The sequence below is a fragment of the Macaca thibetana genome, chromosome 2, assembly GCF_024542745.1.
Source record: "Macaca thibetana thibetana isolate TM-01 chromosome 2, ASM2454274v1, whole genome shotgun sequence".
NCBI lineage: Eukaryota > Metazoa > Chordata > Mammalia > Primates > Cercopithecidae > Macaca > Macaca thibetana.
The window spans coordinates 51,486,968-51,510,374 of NC_065579.1; the positions used below are offsets into that span (position 1 = coordinate 51,486,968).

General features: G+C 42.5%; 1 protein-coding gene across 3 annotated transcripts in view; it reads left to right on the forward strand.

The window, feature by feature from the left end:
- The first annotated feature begins 224 nt into the window (after window positions 1-224).
- Window positions 225-23,407, forward strand: part of GYG1 (glycogenin 1) — a 36,972-nt gene continuing 13,789 nt past the window's right edge. For 2 of the 3 annotated variants that reach the window (XM_050778205.1, XM_050778206.1), the window contains exons 1-5: window positions 232-529; window positions 3,047-3,182; window positions 5,543-5,717; window positions 5,978-6,140; window positions 18,440-18,566. In XM_050778205.1, the coding sequence (XP_050634162.1) occupies window positions 523-529; window positions 3,047-3,182; window positions 5,543-5,717; window positions 5,978-6,140; window positions 18,440-18,566 (608 nt within the window). In that variant the 5' untranslated portion in view covers window positions 232-522. Of the gene's footprint in view, window positions 530-3,046; window positions 3,183-5,542; window positions 5,718-5,977; window positions 6,141-18,439; window positions 18,567-23,407 lie in introns of all 3 variants that reach the window. The other variant, XM_050778203.1, reaches the window with a different exon arrangement.

Here is a 23,407-nt window from a genome sequence, read left to right on the forward strand (position 1 = left end):
AGCGAAAATTTTATGTTTCATTCAAGCAGTTCGGACGCATGATTTTAACTAGAGTGATCTGGGGTTTGTTTGCTTGTTTTTTAAGTTTCCCTAACCCTTGGCTTCTTGGGGAGTTTGATGCCGCACTCAGCCCCAAAGTCCCCCTTAAACTCCTAGGTTTAGCGGAGACGGGGCGGGAGGGGCGCGCGAGGTTGACAAGAGCCGGCGCCCCGGGGAAGTAAGACCAGGGCCGCCGGTGCGCCGCAGCCGCAGCCGCAGCCTAGCCCCGAGTGAGAGAGGAGGAGCCGAGGCGGACGCGGGCCCCGGAGCCCCGCGGGCCGCCGCCCCCGCCGGCCGCACAGCAGGGAGGATGCGGACGGCAGCGAGAGCGTGCGCGGCCACGTGACGGCCGCTATAAGAGCGCATGGGGCAGACGCTCCGCTCCCCGCCGTGCCTCCTCGCTGGCAGCGCTCCCTCCTGGTGCCGGCTTCTCTGAGCCACCAACCTGCGGCTACCCCGGCCGCCTGCGCCCCCGGCAGCACCATGACAGGTACCGCCGCGCAGCCCGCCGCCGCCAGCCCCGGGACTCCGGCTCCCTGCCCAGCCGCCGCCTCACTTCTCCGCCTCCGCCCTGAGCCCCGGGGTGTTCCCGGCAGGACAAAACCGCCGCAAAGTTGCTGGCTGGCCGCAGCCAGGCGTGCTTCTGCCTGCGTCAGCGGCCGCCCCGCCGCCCCCCGGAGCGCAGGGATGGGGTAGCCGGGCAGAGCCCGGGCCCTCGGCCGGGGCCCTGGTTCCTGCTTCCGTCTCCTCGCCCTTCCTCCTGCTCTCACGGCGAAGGGCCGGCGGGCGGAGCAGCTGCGGCGGAGCCGTGTGGGGGTGGGGAACCGATTCGCCTGGGGGGTCCAGGCGGGAGTCCGGGGGGCAGCGGCATCTTGGGGAGCTGCCACGGCCTCTAGCGGCCCGGAACTCCAGAAAGCGGGGGTCCCGAGGCGGGGATACCGCGGCCTCCGCCCGGCTCCTCTGCCGCCCGCCCCGGCCCCGGCCGCCACGCCGAGCCTATTTTTAGGCCTTTGGGGCCGGGTTGCGGGAAGCCGGGAGTGGGACTAGCGTCCCCGGGCGCGGGCCCCGTCAGGTGGGAGGGCGCCGGCTTTGGCTTCACTTGTTGCGAGGCGTCCGGGCCACTCCACGAGTCAGCCCCAGCACTGGGAAGCTCCGAGTTAGCTGGTCCTTCCGTGTCATTGAGGGTAATGGCCAGGGTTATTACAGCAATTGAACTGCCACAAAGATTGCAGGTGTAACCCAGAGTTCAGCCGTCTTTAGGAAGATTAAACTCCTACCCAGCTGTCATTGGTCTTTCTTGGTCATTTGTAATGTTGGCTAGTCTGGTGTTCTAACCTGTGTTCTATCCCTTATTTAATCTTGAAAATCATCCATATTCTTGCTTCCGTAAATCCTTGAATCCTGCTCACCTTATTACATTTTTCTCCATTATCGCCTGGAACCTGGACTTCATTTGAGTTAGATGATCGTTCATTTTGCCCAGCTTAAGTATTTTTGGTGCAGATTGACTGGGATGTTACCCATGTTATAATGGGCTGAAGATAATGGGAGCAAGTACAGGCGGATGTTGATGGTCCTGTCAAGGGACAGGTGTCACTGTTCAGAGCTTTCCTAGAGTGTGAGTGACTGGGAAGCTGGTGGCCCTTCGAGGGTGGGGAACTGGTCTTCCTACAACTTAGTAGTTGGCCTGCCATGGGAGAGGGCCTAATAAAATGTGTGAAGATGACTGTCAGGTCAGCAGCCGAGGGATGCGCTGGCCCACTAGGCAACCCACAGCTTCCTCTCACGTTTCAGTGGAATTTCCACTGCTTCCAGCCTCCACCTTGGAAAATGGGCAAGGGAGAATGAGGAAACACGGGTCCGAAAGAGAAGGACTTCATGACAAAATGTCCCAACTCCCTGGTTAGGCAACTGACGCCTACCAGACCTTGATCTGAAGTGTCCTATGCATTTGGATGCCCACCAACTTAATGTTTCTTGGAGATGGAACATGGCCCAGAATTGTCCCAGGGAATGACTGGAGAAATCTTGAAGCCTGTGCTAGGGGTCTTGGGAGGGTGGGGACCGTTCAGTAGGAAGAAAAATCCATGTGTTTACCTTCTCTTCTGGCAACTAAGTAATTATTGGAGATTGGGGTGCATGTCTGTTGGGTTGGGCGTGGGGAGGGGCAGGGTGCAGGATGGACCTGCACCACCTTCTTCAAAGAAAAGCAGGCAGGCTGGTTAGGGCTTCGTGGGTGATCTCCAAATCTATTTATCAGTGATTGATCACTATTTAGATAGAAGCATCAAGGAGGGAAGGCCTCTCTGAGGAGCTAATATTTGAGGAGAGACTCAACGTTATTCTTCAGGGGTATTGGGGCAGGGGAGCTTTTGCTCCAGGTTGAGGAAACAGTTATGTGTAAGATGCCTGGAGTTCGAGGCTACGGTGAGCTATGATCACACCACTCCACTCCAGCCTGGGTGACAGAGTGAGACCCTGTCTCAAAAAATACCTACATACATACATACATACATGCCTGAGGCATGGCGTAAACATAAGTACCAGAATGAAGAATATGGACTCTGCTTTCAGACTGTCTGAATTGAGTTTGACGGTTGTTTTTGTGCTTGTCTGAAAACACTGTCTACGGTACTTGATAGAAGAAACAGAAGATATACTACTTGATCTCTTCATTACCATATGTTAATTGTCTGGAGTTCAAACTCTGGGTATTAAGCTATTGTTTTGTCTGAGAATTTAGCATGTCGGGACTCTAAGTTGGATTTAATTTCTGTAGCTTAATCAACCTCTTGAAGGTTGCCATCTGTGCCTGCTATGATCTTGAACCATTCTTGAAGTGGATACTTACGGTTTTCTCCCCAAAGGGGCTGCAGCTTGATTCTTAGAGAAAGTTGATGTTAGAGGAACTGGTTTTGCTGAATTACTGTTTGAATGGGTTCCTGGGGAAAAGGTTCTCTCCAGATAAGATATTGTAATGAGTGTTTTTTTTTTTCTTTGTATTAAGATCAGGCCTTTGTGACACTGACCACAAACGATGCCTATGCCAAAGGTGCCCTGGTCCTGGGCTCATCTCTGAAACAGCACAGGACCACCAGGAGGCTGGTTGTGCTCGCTACTCCTCAGGTCTCAGACTCCATGAGGTGAGGACCTCGCTGCCGCCCCAGCATCCACAGGGTCTCTGACATCCTTCTCCCTGTTTCTGACATCATTGGACATTGAGGCCATGCTCTTTTCAGGAGTTGAGCCCGGGGTAGAGAAAAATGAGAGATGCTGAGTGAAGGATTGCTGGATTTGAAAACACCTCCTAGCTTTTGGGAGATATTCCAACTACATTCTCTTCTGGAAGGTGGTGTGCTGGCCCACACTTTCTGATTCCAGCTAGGAGTGGAAGAAGGAGTCGTCTTCCTTCACTCCATCCCCTCTGGGTGATCTGAAGGAGTGTGTCCGGCATTCCCTACTTACATACACCTTTATGCAGTGACAATTCATGGAGGTTCCTTTCCCAAGATGGAGCAGGGGCTACATTGTTTCATGTTGCAAACTAGGGAAACTCTTAAGTGACTTAGAAAAGTAGTTATATTATCCATTGCCAGTTGACATTTGTAAGCTAAAGGTCTTTATTTACAATATAATATACTAGAATCTTTACCAAAGGGCTTTCCAAACTAGGTTTTACTACGGGAAACACACTAAAGGGTATAAACTGCTTCGTGATTGGTTAGTTCACTTTGATCTGATGGAATTAAGTTTTTAAGTATTTGGGCCAGGTAAGATGGCTCACACCTGTAATCTCAGCACTGTGGGAGGCCGAGGCAGTTGGATCACCTGAGGTCAGGAGTTCCAGACCAGCCTGACCAACATGGCGAAACACTGTCTCTACTAAAAATACAAAACCTCGTTTCTACTAAAAATACAAAAATTAGCTAGGCGTGGTGGCGCGTGCCTATAATCCCAGCTACTTGGGGTTAGGCACTGAGGCAGGAGAATCGCTTGAACCCAGGAGGTGGAGGTTGCAGTGAGCCAAGATTGTGCCAGTGCACTCCAGCCTGGGCAACAGAGTGAGACTCTTGTCTTCAACAATAGCAACAACAACAACAAATCGAAGTATCTGAATGAGCTACCTAGTCCCTAGTACTAACTTTTAAAGTATCTGGGCACATTAGTAACTTTGTGATGTGTTTATTTTTGTGGTCTCCTGGCCCTCTAAGAAATTGAAAATGCCCTTTTTGTAACTTTTTTTTTCTCCCAAAAAGTATAAGCACAGACCAAGGGTCTCTAAAAAGTAGGCATTCTGTATACATACGTATATCTTTCACACTAACACCCTTGTTCCTAAATGGTAATTTAGAAAGATGCCAAAAAGCCTGTCTCCTAATGTGTATGCCCTAATTTGTAGTCTATTAGAATATGTCTAAGAAACCAGATCTAGTCTTACCTTTCCTGTAACCACCATCAGTTTACTTTGGTCAGTGATTCTCCTCACCGTTTCTCTTCAAAAACATCAAGTTTACTGTGTGAACTGTAGCATATTTTTGTACAGCTTTGGAGACAGAATACAGTACCACTTTTGTTCTGCATCTCTGATGTTATAAACTTTTAGTATGATACGTTTTTACCCTGTGTTTTTTCTTGTGCTCAATTTAGTGTCTTACTCAAGTCTACCCTCCCGATCCACCATCAAGAACTTTCTAAAATAAAGCCTTAGTTAATTTGGGGCGTAGGGAAGTGTTGTACCTCACAAACCAAAGTGAATCTCATTATATTTAAGCAAAGTGCTCAGCATGTAATAAACACTAGTTATATTGGATTCTACAAAATGGGCAACCTAATAAACGGAGCCCTTTATACATTTTTGCAAGCTATTTCCACAACCTATCTGCTATTCAGTGATATAGTAAAATACAAAAACCCAGAAAATTTCTTCTGTGATAATATTTTTTTATTTTATTTATTTGTTTGTTTTGAGACGGAGTCTCGCTCTGTCACCCAGGGTGGAGTGTAGGGGCGCGATGTCGGCTCACTGCAAGCTCTGCCTCCCGGATTCATGCCATTCTCCTGCCTCAGCCTCCCAAGTAGCTGGGGCTACGGGCACCCACCATCATGCCAGGCTGATTTTTTGTATTTTTAGTAGAGATGAGGTTTCACTGTGTTAGCCAGGATGGTCTCAATCTCCTGACCATGTGATCTGCCCACCTCGGCCTCCCAAAATGCAGGGATTACAGGTGTGAGCCACCACGTCCGGCCTATAATAATGTTTTAAGACACGCATTTCATCCTCACCATAAGCAGTTCTTATTACTTTAGTGAAGTTAACTGGACATGCAAATAAACACAATTTGTCCTGGAGTAAAATTAGAACAGATTTAAGGGTACATATTCTACAAAGCAATACATTGTTCTAGTAATTGATGGAGAGGGTAATAAAGCATCAGTCTTGCATTAGTGGGTCACTTGTTCTGAAAAGATGCTAAGTGTGGTTTTCTGGATTTTATTTTGACAGAAAAGTTTTAGAGACAGTCTTCGATGAAGTCATCATGGTAGATGTCTTGGACAGTGGCGATTCTGCTCATCTAACCTTAATGAAGAGGCCAGAGTTGGGTGTCACACTGACAAAGCTCCACTGCTGGTCACTTACACAGTATTCAAAATGTGTATTCATGGATGCAGATACTCTGGTGAGTGTGGCTTTGAGGGTAGAAAAGAAAGATATATATGGTAATAGACACCTATTAGGCATTTGAGGAATGCTGTCAAGACTTGACAGCAAAGTTCAGATAGAACCACTGTCATGAAATATGTCAGGGGATGAAGGAGAGGAGGCCCAGGCTGCCTTACAGCTGTCACCATCTTTTGTGTTGGATGACATAGGGAGAACATAAGAAGGGTATTCTGTAGCAAAAACATTTCTGTAATGCTCTTTCTCCCCTTTGATCAGGTCCTAGCAAATATTGATGATCTTTTTGAGAGAGAAGAATTGTCGGCAGCACCAGACCCAGGGTGGCCTGACTGCTTCAATTCCGGAGTCTTCGTTTATCAGCCTTCAGTTGAAACATATAATCAGCTGTTGCATCTTGCTTCTGAGCAAGGTAGTTTTGATGGTATGTATCTACTATCTTCATGTCTGATAAGCTGTGAATAATTAGTTATTTCTAGGGGCTGCTCTTCTCAGAAATAATTGCTGTGGTTTATTCTGCCTGAAAGGTATAAGAGATGGAGCAAGCATTTTAAGTTGTGCTCTTTTGGGAAGTGTGTGTGTGTGTGTGTGTGTGTGTGTGTGTGTGTGTATGTAAATGCATCTTTTTCTATAGATGTGAAAGATTAAACTATGATAGGCAATTTTATAGGATTGTCTTTAAGTTGTCTTCCTGTATCTAATTTAGAGTATGATAAATGTACTGTGATTATTCAAAAATTCAAAACACTGAAAAACTTTAACATCTATCTTAAACCTAAGTAAATGTAAGCTCAAGAGAGTTTGACAGGCCATTCCAGGAGGATTAAGCATTGTCACTATGGAAACTTGAGGAATAAACCTGATAATTTGGGTCTCATTCTCTCAGGTGGCATAAAAAAGAAGATAGAAAGTTTATATGAATAATCTTTGCTTCCAAACTCTCATTCTCTACAAGGCTGTGTGTCAGAGGTATCTGCAGGGCCAAAAAGTAGAACATTGACAAAGTCAGCATCCATTTTCTGTAACATATAAATGTTTTTATAGTTATATTTATACAACAGTTCTGTCTGTGATATAGGGTCTCATATCTTTTGGAGAAGTTGATCAAATGAATTAGTGTGCTTTCGTTTCAGGCCAATTTCTGAAATAACAAGCCGTGTTTTTAAAAACAAAAACACACAGGACAAAACCAATAGTTAATATGCAGAAGGAGTTCTTTGAAAAATTATTTTTGATGGTTCTTTTGAATAAAGACCCAGAATAGAGAAGAAGAAGGACATTCTCTTAGAAACCCTCCCAGCAGTGACTCACCATCAGATATGTGACATTGTGGCAGAGCACAGTGCTGTGTGCTATTCACATGGGGTTGGGCCAGAGGCCTGAGCTCTGCTGGAGACACAGCGGGGGCTTCTTTCCTTCTCTCCCTGTCTCAAGAGTAGATCTGAGATTTGCAGTAAGTAGATCTTTTAGAAATAGCAGAAACAGCCTTTCTCGTTTGACAAAAGATTCAATCCTGGGTGCGGATATGAGGGTTCATTTTCATTAATTAGTTAGAAAGTTAAAAATCAAAATATTAAACTTGAAAAGTGAAAACATTAGATCTATAAGTTTGTTAGATTGCTGAGGTTAAGATACTGGAAGTTAAAACATTTCAAATTATACATAAAACTGAGATTGGGTTTTCATTGTTGCTATTCACAGAAATTGAATTCTTTTTAGTTATTTGGCTGAGGATTTGGGAATTGTGGCTATATGAATTGTAATTGAAAGTAATAAGGAAGTTTAAGTCTCAGTTTTATGTAACTATTTAGCTTGTTTACACTGTAAGCTAGTAGTTCTCAAACAAGGGTGATTTTGTCCCCCAAAGGACATTTGGCAATGTCTGAAGACATTTTTGGTTGTTACAACTGAAGGGGGAGGGTGCAAAGGGCATCTGGTGAGTGGAGGCCCTGGGATGCTAAACATCCTGCAATGCATAAGACGATCTCCTACAGCAAAGAATTACCTAGCCCAGCATGTCAGTAGTGCTGAGGTTGCAAAACTCTGCTCTCTACATGCTCTAAAACAGAGCAGGAGTATCTGAACCATCATGTATGGCAGCATCTAACAAGAAGTGAAGTCTTGTTTTAAGCAACCTTAAAATAAGAAAATAATAATGTGTTAAATGTTCTCCGTGGTCAAGACCAAATGAAACTTCTTCACTTTACTGACATGATTTTCACTCCTGCTATTTTCCTTTCATAGAAGGAATGAAAGCTGTATTAGTATTTAAGTTCAAAAGATGTATTCCTTATTACTGCTGCTTATAAGGAAACAGTTACCTTTGCATAAAAGGAAGAGGAGAGTGTTTTTAGCAGAAGTCCACTATTTGTCTTAACCTTCCCGTCAGAGTGTAGCTTTCTTCACCTCTTCTCCTAATTTGAAGGAAGTAAGTGTAACCCTGTCAGAAATTCAGTGTGACTCTTTTCAGCTTCATTAAGTGAATCACATTCTAAAGTACATCTTGTGGCCTGCCAACTGCCTGAAATCACATGATTTTAATCATGTAAAGAGAATCCAATTTCTAACCTAGAATACTATTAAATGTTATTGAGAGGTAAGACTCTGGATACCAAACAGTAGTGTGCCATGGTAAATTATCTAGGTTATAATTTGAGAATATGAAACTAATTAATTAACCTATTCTTTGTTAAGAAGCTTGGATGTGTGCAAAGTGTGCGACTAGGAAGCACTTTCTGCTTTTTCAGCCAAGATCTGAAACCACCATGAGATTCTGTCTGTGCCTCTAGCACATTTCATTATTCAGCAGCAGGTTTCCAGGTGCTGGCCGTCCTCTTAGGTATTCCATTTACTGGCTCATTGGTGGTGAAGGACTGAATCTTCTCTGTTAATAGAAATTGAAAGAGGTAAAAAGGCAACTGTGCAGCTGAGAACTTACAGTTCTCAATATGTTGTTTAAATTCAGCAGAAGAAGAAATTTAGCAGTTCTCAAATCAGAGGTTGTGTTCACTTGAAATATGTGTTAAGCTTTACTTAGCAAGGAAAGCTCACTCTGTACCTTGGGAGGCTGCTTCTCTCTGGAGGGGTTTACTATCCACTTGAATCAATGTGTGAACCATGTGACATAAAAATGTGTTGGACTTACGCTTGATAGCAATAAAATATTTCTTTATGGACAATGACTTTGTCTAATGGCAGTAACCTTTGCCTGTAGTTTTCAATATGTTATTATATAAAAATATAGTAAAAGTAAATCTTAAAAATTAAGAATTATATAAAAAATAATTTTGGTTAGGTGTCATGCTGTAGGCACTGATGAACATTTTCAGGTGTTCCTTTCACAGTTACCCACATTTTCTCACAACCATAGTTTCTCCCTCCACCACCCCCATAGTCAGTTTTAAGTCCCAGAATTTTCAGCTCAGACCAGTTTTTCAGATGACTGTATCTCAGTGCGAATATCTTGCAGGTCATGTTTTTAACCTCTTTCCTGTGTTCAGCAGAAACTGGTGGGGCCTGGTGTCCACTGACAAGCCACATAGGCTGTTGATGGCTGAGCATTTGCAGCTGCTTTTGCAACCCTTCTCATGCAAAAGAATGTGGCTGTCATTCTTCTAATCACCAGCCCTCTATTCACAGCCCCTCCACCTCTCTATTCTGTGACTCTGGCCAAGAGAATAATCCTAATATGGCAAACCATACTAGGTACCTTGACTTCTCTTTCTTTCTAAAATTCTAGAATGTTAAAATTTAGAACTGTGACTACATACCTAATTCATGGCTGCTGTCTAATTTTCCATAATGAAGAGTCAAGCTTCTATACTGTTGTGTTTTCAAACTGTCTTGGCACTTACTTCATCACTATAATTACGTATTTCCCTAAAAGTTGAACAATAGCTGTTGTGAAATAGTTATACACTAGTATTGTATAGGATGTGACAAGATAAAGTTAACTTCAGGGCATGTTAGCAGTAAGAGGGGAAGAGAGGGATCATTATATTCTAGGTTCTAATCAGTTTTGCTTCTGCCACATCGGTGAAATGAGGCTGATGAACTTGACTCTTAATTTGAAAAAATCAACCTGAATGCAAGTTGAGGTTTATTTTCTTTTCCCTTGTGACTAATATATCTTAAGAGTGCTTGTATAGTTGAAGGGTTGAGTGCTTAAAAATTGTTGTCTATTTCATCTGTATGTGTCAGTTTCAAAAACCTAGGTCAGAGGAATTCATATTTTCTAATTTGGAATATTCCTAGAAAACATCTTATACTCATTTTGATTACTGCAATGTAAATATCCTAAACTTTTGATTGGTGTACTGGAATTTTGGTCTGTAGTTGAATTTCTAGAAAGAAGAAAACATAGGATAGAATAAATTAGTGGCAGAATATTAGGTATGATTTATTTAAGTAGAGTCCATGATCCGCTTTGAGATCATTATATTTGTGTGTTCCAAATTCTAAGTGGTCATTGAGTCCCATAAGCAGAATACAGTAATGTTTTGAAATAATGTTTAACAGAAATGATTTGGTGCTACATTCTATTAAAGCGTAAAATTGACCCCAGAGCTAGGTTTTAAAATCTTTGTAGTTAATTAGGCTTCATGTTGGACCTGCCCAAAAAAAGAATGAAGGACTGAGATATTTCAAGATAGTACTTGTCTTGTCCAAACCAAATGAGCTCAGAGATTTTGGTGTGCTTCACTTGGTTCCCTGACTTGATAGGTTGGCCTGGACAGTTATCTTACCATGGTGACTTCCCCCAGCCACCTAAGCACTAGGCTGCCTGTTCTAGTAATTTATCAGTTGTTTTGGAAATGACTATGTTCTCTTGCATTTATGTCATTTTATTGATAGATAATAAGTATCTTGAGGAAAAGCAAAAGCCATAACATGTAGTGGCAAAATTGATGAGCACACAGGGTCAGAGATCATGACCCTGTGAGAAATAGAGGAGGAGGAAGCGACTAATGTGTTATATGTGTGCAGGCTCTTACGCTGGTCATTTTACCTACTTTTTCACTTATTTCTCAACAGTCCTGTGAGGTAAGCATTCATACATCCATTCATATAACAAATACTCGTTGAGAGCCTACTATCTAGCTAGCACTGGGGACCTGCCATTGTTACAGTTCAGGACAGCAGCTTTCCTGGTGTCCCTCAGCGGAGGCAAAGTCAGGTCTGAATCAGGGTCCTTCTGAGCTCTGGTTGGGCTATGTGTTGCGGGGAGGAGAGGTGGGGTGGGTGCTGGTGGTGGGGGGTGGCTTTTCCATTCCCAGTTCTCTCACATGGCAGCATTCTTGAGTATGTGTCCTGAGAATGATACAGGATGGAGGAAGATCCTTATTACCTTGGCTTTATGTCAGGTTAATTAAGTAATTTCTCTGAGTAGACAGAGCAGCTGGTATATTCGTCATTTTACAAATGAAGGAATGGAGGCTCAAGTCTTCTATCTCTATTGCTACTATTCCTCCCCTCTGATCCAAAATACCTAAAAATACTTTGTCATTTAAAATCAGCAGCACAGTTCATTGGCGTGCATTGTTTTATGGAGTCTGGAAGTACTTTGAGAAGTGTTACTGTCACCTGTATTTCTGTAGTAGGTTCATTCATTATTTCAAACATCATTTTAATTTCTAATCTGGGAAAAATCCTAAATTTAAGGGGCAAAAATAGACTGGTAAGTAATACACATTTTATTCCTGCCTCTATAAAGTTTATATTCTGAGACCTTACAGACATTTAACAACTAGTACACAGTTATGTAATCATGATTCTAGTAAGTTCAGAGTACTAAGAGTCCAGACTAGGAGTACCTGCCTTCGACTGAGAAACTGACATTTAAGCCAAGAATAAATGTTTCCTTGCATGTATGTAATAATTAATAGCTTGATACTTAATAATCTTTTAACAAAATAGTGAAAAACAAAAGCTATAACATGAAGTAGTAAAAGAAATCAGTTATTCTTGGCTTAAATGGGTTGAGGCCAGTGAGATGCAGTGATGCTGGGGCCCAAGCTCCAAGTGCCTGGATTTCCATAAGCCACCTTGGGTTAATCTAATGATCCTCAGTAAATCTCATAAAAATATCCCCAAGAGCTGGGCTTTCATAAGCTGTAATTTATTAATCCTTAGCATGCTCACTATAGGCAGAAATGATTATATCTGCCAAGCATTTTGTAGGAAGTTAGTTTTAAAAAAAAGTGTCCAGGTGCAGTGGCTCACGCCTGTAATTCCAACACTTTGGGAGGCCAAGGCAGGCGAATCACTTGAGGTCAGGAGTTCCAGACCAGCTTGGCCAAAATGATTAAACCCTGTCTCTACGAAAAATGCAAGAATTAGCTGGGTTTAGTGGCATGTGCCTGTAGTCCTGGCTTCTTGGGAGACTGAGATGGGAGAATCACGTGAACCCTGGAAGCAGAGGCAGTGAGCTGAGGTCGCACCACTGCACTCCAGTCTGGGTGACAGAGCGAGACTGTCTCAATAAATTAATAAATAGATAGAGGTGAGTCACGTGTTCGTGTCAGTCCTTGTTTCTAGCTCAGTTATAGTATAAAGCACATTTTACTTTAAATGTTTTTTTTTTTTTTTTTTTTTTTTTTTTTTGAGACAGAATTTCGCTGTTGTTGCCCAGGCTGGAGTGCAATGATGCGATCTCGGATCTCGGCTCACTGCAACCTCTGTCTCCTGGGTTCAAGTGATTCTCCTGCCTCAGCCTCCTGAGTAGCTGGGATTACAGGTGCCTGCCACCATGCCCAGCTAATTTTTGTATTTTTAGTAGAAATGGGGTTTCACCATGTTGGCCAGACTGGTCTTGAACTCCTGACCTCAGGTGATCCACCCGCCTCGGCCTCCCAAAGTGCTGGGATTACAGGTGTGAGTCACCATGCCTGACCTTTTACTTTATTTACTTTGTCCATCTGTCCCCTTTTGGATTTTGAAGTATCTGAGAGTTGGAACCTATCTGAATCTTCCTATTATGTGAATACCAAATTTATATAATGTTAGACATTTTTTATAGAAATGACATTTTTAAGAGTTATTATCCTTTGTTATAATAAAGTCATTCTTCGAAAGATTGTAGTACTGCTCAAATTTTAATATGCAGACAAATTCCCTAGGGATTAAAATGTGGCTTCTGATTCTGTAGGTCGGGTGGGGCTCAACAGTCTGCACTGCTCTCAAGCTCCCAGGTGATGCCCATGCTGCTGGAACCCAGGCCACAGCTTGAGGAGCACTATTATAGGGGGAGCATTCCTTTGACTGAGATGCTGGGGCTCATGTCTAAATCAGAATTAACTCACTGCCCTGTTACCCACAGTAGACAAGCCAGCTGCCAGCAAACTATGGAAGAGCACGCAAAGTACACGAGCATTGAACAAATGCACAGATTTAAAAAGACACCACTTAATTCTGTTTCTGTCTTAGGAAACAAATAGTCCCAGTTTCTGATCAATGCTGTGGTGTGTCCATGGTTACCAGGTATGTGACCCTGCTTAAAAGACAGAAAGTACCAAGTCTGTAGTTGCAAGGTGATTACGTAGCGTTTGGGCAGCTGGGTGGAAGGATGATTCAGAATGAGATACTTGCTTTTGTTCGCAAAGCAGATGCAGTGTGCCCCTTGTTCATTTCCTTTCTCCCTGTCTCTCACCTGTGTTACCACACCCTGGCGTACCGGATCACAGCTGCTAGTGATGCCTGCTAATCATGTTTGTTGGCTCTGAGATGAGTGAGATTAAAAGTATCTTAACCTGTCAGATTAAATAAAGCTGCCTCTGGAAGTCTGACTAAAACGTGTCGGACAAAAGTTGTAGGGTTTTTGTTATGGAAATTCAGCAGTCTTTAGGGCATCCTTGTGTGTTTTCTAACATAGATGTGCCTAGATTTGCATTCTGCTTTGAACTGTGCTATCATTTAAAGATTTTTCTAAAGAGAGGATACTGGTAACACCATACATAGATTTTTCTGATGAAGTTAAAACATTTGCCTGACCTTGAAATGTTGAACTGTGCATTTGGGAAAAGATGGTATTCAGCTACAGACTTCTAGATGGTATTTAATTTATTTTTAATCCACAATTTTGGACTAAATAATAAACCTTTGTAGTCACATAGTGAGGTCAGTGGCCCTGGAAGTTTTACGACCTGTGTGTCCCCTCTAGAGCCAAGGTTCTTGTTGAGTGTTTCAGGATTTGCCAATTTAACAGGCACCGTTGATTCACCAGTTCTACTTCAGTGCCTTTTCTCTTCCTCCTTGCTCGTTTTCTGTACAACCAGTGCTTCCCAGCCTCCCTGTGGCACACAGCTGATGGGCAGATGATGTTTGTAGGGTACCTGAGGGTAAACAGAAACGGCCTGTTGTGGCCAAAGGCAGCCAGCCAGGGACTTTGAGGGATCAGCAGCTCTGACTCCTGTTTCCCAGGCCCACACAGGTCGGATTTGGAAGTTCTACTTTACAACTACGATTTAGGCCTCCATGGAATTAGATTTCTTTACTGCATTATGAGTAGCTGTTAGTCATTTTAAGTGGAATTGCTTCAGTTAAAGGTCTTACAGTGTCCAGGTTCTCAAATGGGATAAATGTGTAGAGTTTTATTATTAATAATCCTTTATAACCTACACGTATTTTTCTTTTGGTAGTATGCTTCATAATAAAAATTAAAAGTAAAGAATATTTAGAAAGAAAAGGTCTAAGCACAGTTCTCATTCTTGCCTCTAGTTGTATTACTAATATTTTAGCATTACAAGAGTAATATTAGGAAAAATAGGAGGGAAGGAACATCTATTATACCAATCTCCTAATGCAGTTATTTTATTTACTTTCTTTTAATATAAATGTTCATTAATGTTTATGTTCTTAGTTTTAATCACAATGTATGTAGCTGTATATCTTTATATTACACAGTGTACTGATGTTGTCTTTATAGACATTAGTTTTAATTGCTGAATAATATTCCATGAGTAGTTAGTATTACAATATACTAACTATTCCTGTGTGGTAGAATGTAAGTCGTTTAAATTTTTTCTGCTGTTACAGAGTATTTTCAAGATTCTTGCATTCATTCCATAAATAATTTGCTAAGTGTAAGGCATTCTGCTACATGTTAGCATTATAATGGTAAGCAAAAAGCCATAATCTCTGTTCTTGTGGAATTTAGCAGCTAATTCCTGATTGTATTTTGCACGTTAATTGTAAGAGTTTTTTAAAAACCTGTTCATCTTGAGAGAACTGTAGATTTCCATGCAGCTGTAAGAAATAATACAGAGAGATCCCATGTACGCTTCATCTGTTTTCTCCCAATGGTCATACCTTGTATAACTAAAATGTGTCACCCCAACCAGGAGATTGATATTGGAACAATCCACCAATCTCACTCAGATTTTACCAGTTTTGTATGTATTCCCTTTTCTGTGTGTATACGTGTGTATATATGCACTTTTGGTTTTTATGCAACTTTATCACATATGTGGATTGGTGTGACCACCACCATAGTCAAGATGCAGAGTAGTTCCATCACAAGAACCTTCATCACATTCTGTTTTTTTTTTTTTTTTTTTGAGATGAAGTCTCACTTTGTCACCTCGCCTCGAGTGCAGTGGTGTGATCTCAGCCCACTGCAACCTCTGCCTCCCGGGTTCCAGCTATTCTGCCTCAGCCTCCCAAGTAGCTGGGGCTACAGGCGTGTGCCACCACGCCCAGATAATTTTTGTATTTTTAGTAGAGACGGGGTTTCACCATATAGTTCAGGCTGGTCTTGAACTCCTGACATCGTGATCCGCCCGCCTCAGCCTCCCAAAGTGCTGGGATTATAAGCATGAGCCACTGCTCCTGGCCCGTCATATTCTTTTACAGCCACAACTGCATCTCTCATTCTTTCCCTCTCCCCTGGCAACCATTAATTTGCTTTCTATCTCTGTAATTTTATTATTTGATGTTATATATGTGAAATTACATAGTATGTAACTTTGTGAGATTGGAGTTTTTCACTCAGTGTAATTAATTTAAGATTCATCCAGGTTATTGTATCTCTAGTTTGTTCCATCTTATAGCTGAGAAATATTCCACATGGATGTGCCATATCCATATACCTGTTGAGTGACATTGGAGCTGTTTTCAGTTTGTACTATTATGAACAAAGCTGCTATGAACATTTCCTTAGCTTTTTTTTCTGTTCCCATGGAACTGATTGGCAGTATTTTGATGATTATGTGTGAAAGGAAATTAGTTAAGACTTCAGGCCTCTGTACCTCAGCCATTAGTGTCTAGTCCCACATTTGGGGTATCTTTGTGGAATCCAAAATAAGCCTTTAATGAATGGCATGATGTTTTGGCTTCGATAGTTTGTGCCTCAAAATATATTCATTTGCCTATATAGCTAAAATTGTCTTTAGTTCTCATGTCTGTCCATTGTCTTAGTCTATTGAGGCTGCTATAATGAAATATCATAGATTAAATGGCTTATAGAAGAAATATATTTCTCACAGTTCTAGAGGCTGGGAATTCCAAGATTAAGGTGCAGCATATTCAGTATCTGGAGAGGGCCAATTTCCTGGGTCATAGACAGCTTTTTTATTTATTTATTTTTTTGTTATAACTGCTGCATGTGGCAGAAGAGGTGAGGGGCCTGTCTTGGGCCTCTTTTATAAGAGCACAAATCCTATGCATGAGGGCAGAGCCCTCATGACCTAATCACCTTCTGAAGGCGTCACTCCAGGTACTATCAACTTTGGGGTTAGGATTTCAGTGTAGGAATTCGGGGATATCTAAACATTGAGTCCATTGCATTTTTGTAACAGTGAAGCATATTCTGTTGCCATCTTTATTGTGCTTTAGAACTTATAAGAGTGAAACTGATTTTCTGTTGTTCGTCCCTTGAGGAACACAGACCTGTCAGGGGTGCTGTTTAAGGAGGGCTTTCCTCATAGACAATCAGTGAATGCCTTTGATTCTTAGAGTTGATTGAAGGTATTTGGAAAGGATAGAATACGCAGAGGGTGGATAAGGTACACTTGGACTTTAAACCTAAAGTCCTGATCATATTACTTAACTCCAAAAATTAAATAGAGCTCTAGATTTTTGAAGTCTCCTTGAAAACTAAGGATAATTGAATAGCGATGACAGCCAACCGGACTTGTTGTATGTTGAGAAAGGAGCTGGATTTTTCGGCAAAGGAGGCTGAGGAGAGGAGTGACTCTGCAGTATTCCTGCCTGACACTTAGAGCAGGTGTCTCCCTGCCTGCCATCCCCATACACACTAACATGTATGCGCTCATGCACACACACACGTACCGTTAACTCCTGTTCTGCTGCTTGGGAGACTCGTTCTGAGCGTGTTTTCTGAAATCTCATGAGTCTAAAATAGAAAGCACGTGAAATACATGGAAGAATGTGTCTTGTGTTGTTTTTATTTCTTTTGAATGAGTGGCCATGATCCCCACTTTCTGAGGAAGATATGAAGTCCAGGAACCCCAAGGGCTGAGCAGACACTTTGCTGTATCATTGTAGCTGGCGCTGGCCACAGTGGTGACTGAGCAGGATCTGCCCAGAGACTTTTGGTCAGTGGTGGGAGAGTGCACCATAGGGTTAACGTGGCCTTGTGGGCCCTCTGTTGATAAGCCAACAGTTGTGGGCCCTGGAAAACAATTCCGTTGTTCCAGTTTGCTCTTTTTTACTTTTTGATTCTTTTTGTCCTATTACACTCAGGGGAAAGTCTGAAATCTTTAACTGGAAATAAAGTGTAAAACCTGATCCCTATGTGGTCTGGTCCCTGCCGCCTTCTCTGAGACTCACCTGGTGTCATGCAATTCATTCCCGCCGAGTCCACTTAGGCCACCTTCCAGGCCCTCTATCCATAGCCTCATGCTCCTGCCCACCACAGGTCTGTGGTGTGCGCTGTTTTTGTTCTGCCTGAAACACTGTGCCCTGTCTTTCCCCCATCTGCATTTTTCGGGTGTGCCTGTGCACCCCTCAGATACTGGTTTAAACACAACTTGCTCGCGGAAGCCTTCCTTCACCCATCAGATGTCGCTCAAGCCACTTCTATGTGTGCCTGTAGTACCATGTACATTCCTTCACTGCATTCATCTCCATCTGTGCGATATTTGTTGACTTGATTTGCTGCTGTTGGTGTCTCCCACCTGACCCTTGTGAAGACAGTGACCATATCTCTTTGTGCACTGTTGACTCTGCACTGCCTAGTACAGTATCTGATACATAGTAGCTGCTCAATAGATACTGGTTGAATTAATGAGTTAAATCAGGGAAATGGCCACTCCCTAAAATGTTTTCAATTGGCGTGTCAAGGAACTTATTAAAAAATGGGGGCCAGGCGTGATGGCTCATGCCAGTAGTCCTTGCATTTTGGGAGGTCAAGGCGGGTGTATCACGTGAGATCGGGGTTTGAGACCAGCCTGGCCAACATGGTGAAACTCCATCTCTACTAAAAGTACAAATATTAGTCTGACGTGGTGGCATGCACCTGAAGTCCCAGCTACTCAGGAGGCTTAGACAGGAGAACTGCTTAAACCCAGGAGACAGAGGTTGCAGTGAGCTGAGATTGTGCCACTGCACTCCAGCTTGGGTGACAGAGCGAGACTCCATCTCAGAAAAAAAATAAAATAAAAATGGAATTAGTGTCTATTTTTAAAGGTCCAGTTATGTGCTCCTATAAAATTCTTAAACTGTCATAGAGATCTGTTAACTAATTTATATATTTTTTTCTTTTAGGTGGGGACCAAGGCATACTGAACACATTTTTTAGTAGCTGGGCAACAAGAGATATCAGAAAACACCTGCCCTTTATTTATAACCTCAGCAGCATCTCTATATACTCCTACCTCCCAGCATTTAAAGTGTAAGTGCAAATGGTTTAACTATTGTTGGAGATGTTGAGGGAAGAGAAGGGGGGTGTAAAATTTGGGGGCTGCCTCATTGTCATTCTGAGGGAAATAACAGGTAGATACTTTGAGGAAAGTTTCTCTTATAAGAACCGTGGCTGCAGTGGGGAGAAACCTTGATGTTATTGATTGCCTCGTGCTTGACCCTAGGGTACTTAGCTGCCTTTGGGACAAGGTTCCCATCAGTTTCTGGGGTTCATGGCCCTCTGGTAAGTTATTCATGTGTCATGGTCAAAAACACAGACTCTTAAGCTCTGCAGACTTACAACTTGGAGGAGTTGAGTTTGTGCTCTAACTCAGTGTCTTCCCTATACTGTCTACTGAGCCTTGGTTTCCTTCACCTGCAAAAAGGTGTTGAAAGCTCCCTCAGAGTTGTTGTGGGGATTAAGCCAGATGCAGGCAGCAGTGTTGCTGCTGTGGCTAAGAGTAAGGACTCCGGAGCTAGATGACCTCACTTCACATCCTGCAGTGACCACTTCCTGGATGGTGACCTTGGCCTACTTACTGAACTTCTGCCTCCATGTCTTCATAGGGTTATTGTGGGCATTAAGGGAGGTCATCATGTAGCATGGTTAGAAGAGGGCCTGGTCTACCCAAGTGCTCAGTACTTGTTAGGTTGTTAGTCATTTTTGTTTGAGAGAGGCAGTATAGTGTTCAGAGTAAGTCATAAACCAGAAAGGCAGGGCATATGTCCTCACTCTGCCATTTATCTGCTACATGACTTAAGACTTGGTGCCTCAGCTCCTCCATATGTAAAACAAGGAAGAAAATAGTACCTACCTCACAGGGTTGTCAGGAGGATGAAGCAAATTAATACATATAAAGTGCTCAGTGGACATTTGTTGTTTTTGGTAATGTGCTTGTTTAGCACAGTCCCTGGTGCAGTTTTTTTTGTTTTTTTGAGTCAAAGTCTCACTTTGTTGCCCAGGCCGGAGTGCAGTGGCATGATCTTGGCTCACTGCAACCTCTGCCTCAGGGTTCAAGTGATTCTCCTGCCTCAGCGTCCCTAGTAACAGGAATTACAGGCATGCACCACTACACATGGCTAATTTTTGTAATTTTAGTGGAGATTGGGTTTCACCACATTGGCCAGGCTGGCCTTGAACTCTTGACTTCAGGTGATCTGCCCACCTTGCCTTCCCAAAGTGCTGGAATTAGAGGCGTGAGCCACTGCTCCTGGCCTCTGGTGTAGTTCTGATACACCTTACAGCTAATACAGCCCTTGTTGCAATGTTTACCTCACTGTTAGGGACAGGATCCTATTATTTAGCCTCTGACTCATTTGTGTTTAACAAAGAGGATGATTTAGATTTCTTGAACAGGGGCCTAGCTGTCAGGTTGATCCTGAGACAGTCGTGAGCAGCAAAGCCCTTCACTGAGTTGGGCCAATCTCTGTCCCATATGGACATTCCTGAGTTAGCGGAAAACAAAGAGCCTTTCACTCCTCATATTTCATTATCCAAAGTGCTTTCCATAAGTCTTACACCACAGTAATGAGCATGTCTGGCTTTTTGTAGCAGCAGTGTTTCCTTTTCTGTTCTTTTCTGGGAAGACTCTATCAACGTCCTCCAGATAAGGATTAGAAGCATCTTGTGTTCTTTCCTCCCTAACTGTTCCCTTGGCATATGTCTCCAACATATTACATTCTCTTCCCTTTGTACAATGGGAACAAGCAGACTCTTAGACATACCAGCTGTGTTCTGAGGAAAGCAAACAACAGGATTCACTGTCAAGGGAGGAATAGGAGAAGCATTATTTTCACCTCTCAGTCCTTGGCCTTGTAAAATACAAACCTGTCTCACATGGAAATGTGAACCTGATCCATTTTAATCCTTACTTATAACCTTGCTAGTTTGAATAGTGTTCCTGCAAACCATGACAGTATGGCCCCTAGAGCTGAATTTGTCTATAATAGGACATTTGCTTATAGTTCAATTGATTAAATTCAGTTTAGCAAGCAAAAAGATGACAGTGCAGAGGAGAAAGACTTTTGAATAGTGTGACTATTCCACTCAGTCTTGCACAGTGAGTGTGTGGTTCTGTTTAACTCCATCTGTTTTCCACCTTACTACCATTGAGCACATTGTACGTTTCGGGGATAGCCTGGTTTATACAGACACTGCTTGCAGTACTTTTATTTTAACACACAAGAAGCAGATGGAGCAGAGTTAAGTTTTGAGGAGCAAGACAGACAGAATTTGCTAGAAGCTTGGCCTTTCTCTCTCAAGAACCCAGTTGATTTTATATCTTCCAAATGAATTGCCCCCAGAAATCCAGTTTGAGATCTAAATTACTGAAACAGGATGGTTTTCTTCTTCCTGGCTCAATGAGTGAGTGCTAATTTTGGAAATCCCCTGGGTTTATTGTAACCATAGAGAATATGACACACTGGGAAGGTTGGGAGCAACTCCGTCCAGCAGGCAGATTTCAGCTGACCCAGGGCCAGCCGGAGATGCTGCTGCTTCTGCGCACCTCGCTCTTGTGGGGTTCAACTCCACGTTTCTGTGATAAGGCTACTCAGAGCCATGCTTTGTCTCGCCCATTGCTGCCTATTGAATATTTAAACCAGATCAGAGAACTCATTTTCCCTTCCCTCTGCCAGAAAATATATTTGCTTTTCTTGTGGAGACCCATCCAGAGACATTTTTCCTTATATTCTTTTATATTTGGGCAAGACTGAAAAGGTACAGGTGGTTACATTTCTTTTTTATTGTAAGTTAATATAAAATTGTGGTCCAAATGTTTTTTAAATGAAAGTAATCCATTACAAGCATTTCGGTCATCATTGCTACTCTCCAGAGAGCCCTGTGAATTTGAAGGCCTACCCTTGGGTTCAGAATAACCTTGGTGGTCTCCAGGACTGAGTAGCCCTATAGTATGCTGGCCTTTCCTAGGACAGCATGGGTGGTGGCAGGTGGAATCAGAGACCATGGAGTGGTCTGGAGCAACTTCGGCTTCATGGAAGAAAGAATGGAGTGTTTGTGTCACCAACTCCAAATAACCATGTACTAGGATGTCCCCAAAGCAGTATTTAGACACCCCAGAATCTTAGAGTCTTGGATATCTAGAACATCGTGGCCTTACATGAAGCTTCAGCTAAAGGATGCCCTGGTATAAAGCAAACTTAATATGAATTTAAGCCACAAAGCAGCACATCTAGTGCCTTTCTCTCTGTACCATTGGGTTAGAACAAAAGATAAAGGAAACAAACTTTAATAGTTTTATCACTTCGAATGACTACTCAAATATAAAAAAACAGAATTAGTATTGTTTTTGTAAGGGAAGATCCTTTTTAACACAGCATAATTTGAAAACTAAAATGTTTGGTTTAGTAATTTTTTTTTTTTTTTTTGATGGAGTCTTGCTCTGTGCCCCAGGCTGGAGTGCAGTGGCGCAATCTCGGCTCACTGCAAGCTCCACCTCCCCGGGTTTATGCCATTCTCCTGCCTCAGCCTCCCGAGTAGCTGGGACTACAGGCGCCCGCCACCTCGCCCAGCTAATTTTCTTGTATTTTTAGTAGAGACGGGGTTTCACCGTGTTAGCCAGGATGGTCTCGATCTCCTGACCTCGTGATCCGCCCGTCTCGGCCTCCCAAAGTGCTGGGATTACAGGCTTGAGCCACCGCGCCCGGCCTGGTTTAGTAATTTTTAAGTTAGTTTGTAGTATTGCATCAGAAAACAAATCATAAATGCATTTCATTTTTTTGAGATGGGGTCTTGCTCTGTTGCCTAGGCTAGAGTGCAGTGGCACAATCACTGCTCACTATAGCCTGGACCTCCTGAGTCAAGCGATCCTCCTGCCTCAGTCTCCTGATGAGTAGCTGTGACTACAGGCACGTGCCACCATGCTCAGTTAATTTGTGTGTGTGTGTGTGTTTCATAGAGACAGGGTTTTGCCATGTTGCCCAGACTGGTCTTACTCCTAGGTTCAAGTGATCTCCCACTTCAGCCTCCCAAAGTGCTGGGATTATAGGCATGAGCCACTGTGCCCAGCTCATAAATGCATTTATTAATAATATTTTTGAAAGTGCCTAGCATAATGTTTGGGATATTTAGTAGATTTCTTAGGCTTTTAATAAGTTTTTTTTTTTTTTAAGTTTTCTCTAAATGAAGGTTTTGTTTCATCCAGATAGCATATACTTTGGTTTGTGCATAGTACTGCAAACAAAAAATCTTATTAGTCTTTTAAAAATCGTTTAGTTCCATTTTTGCTTTCTATTATATCCACTGACTAAAAGCTGTCTAGGAATCTCATGTTATACAAAACACACCTTAAAGCAGAGAGACAGAATTCTCTGGTATTGCTTCAAACCACTACATAAATTAATTGGTCAAATTGATTGAGTACAAAGTCTCATTAACCCAATACTTTCCATATAAATATTTTGTTTTACCCTTTACTTGAGTTTAGATATGACCAGAGACCTGGCCTAATGAGAATTAAATATTTTTTCATTTATTTTACTCTTTTAAACATTTCTGAAGATATTTATATTTCTTTCTTTTTTAAGAATCAGACTCATTCACTAAGACCTTATCAAACCTATTTATCAATATTTTCCTCAAACGAATTAAACCTTTAGTGTTGTGAATTCTGTTGTCCCTGTGTAGTTCTGATTTGGTTATTTTTCTTCGCTCCCTGAGACACGTCCTTGGCTCTAACTCTCCACGTAACTATTGTTATTGGAAGTCTGTTTTCATTTCTTTTCACACTCATACATATTCACTCAACCTTGAGGCTGACTCAAAAAGAGTTCGGGTCACTCTTTTTCTCCAGCCATTTGTTGGCCTGCTGGTCG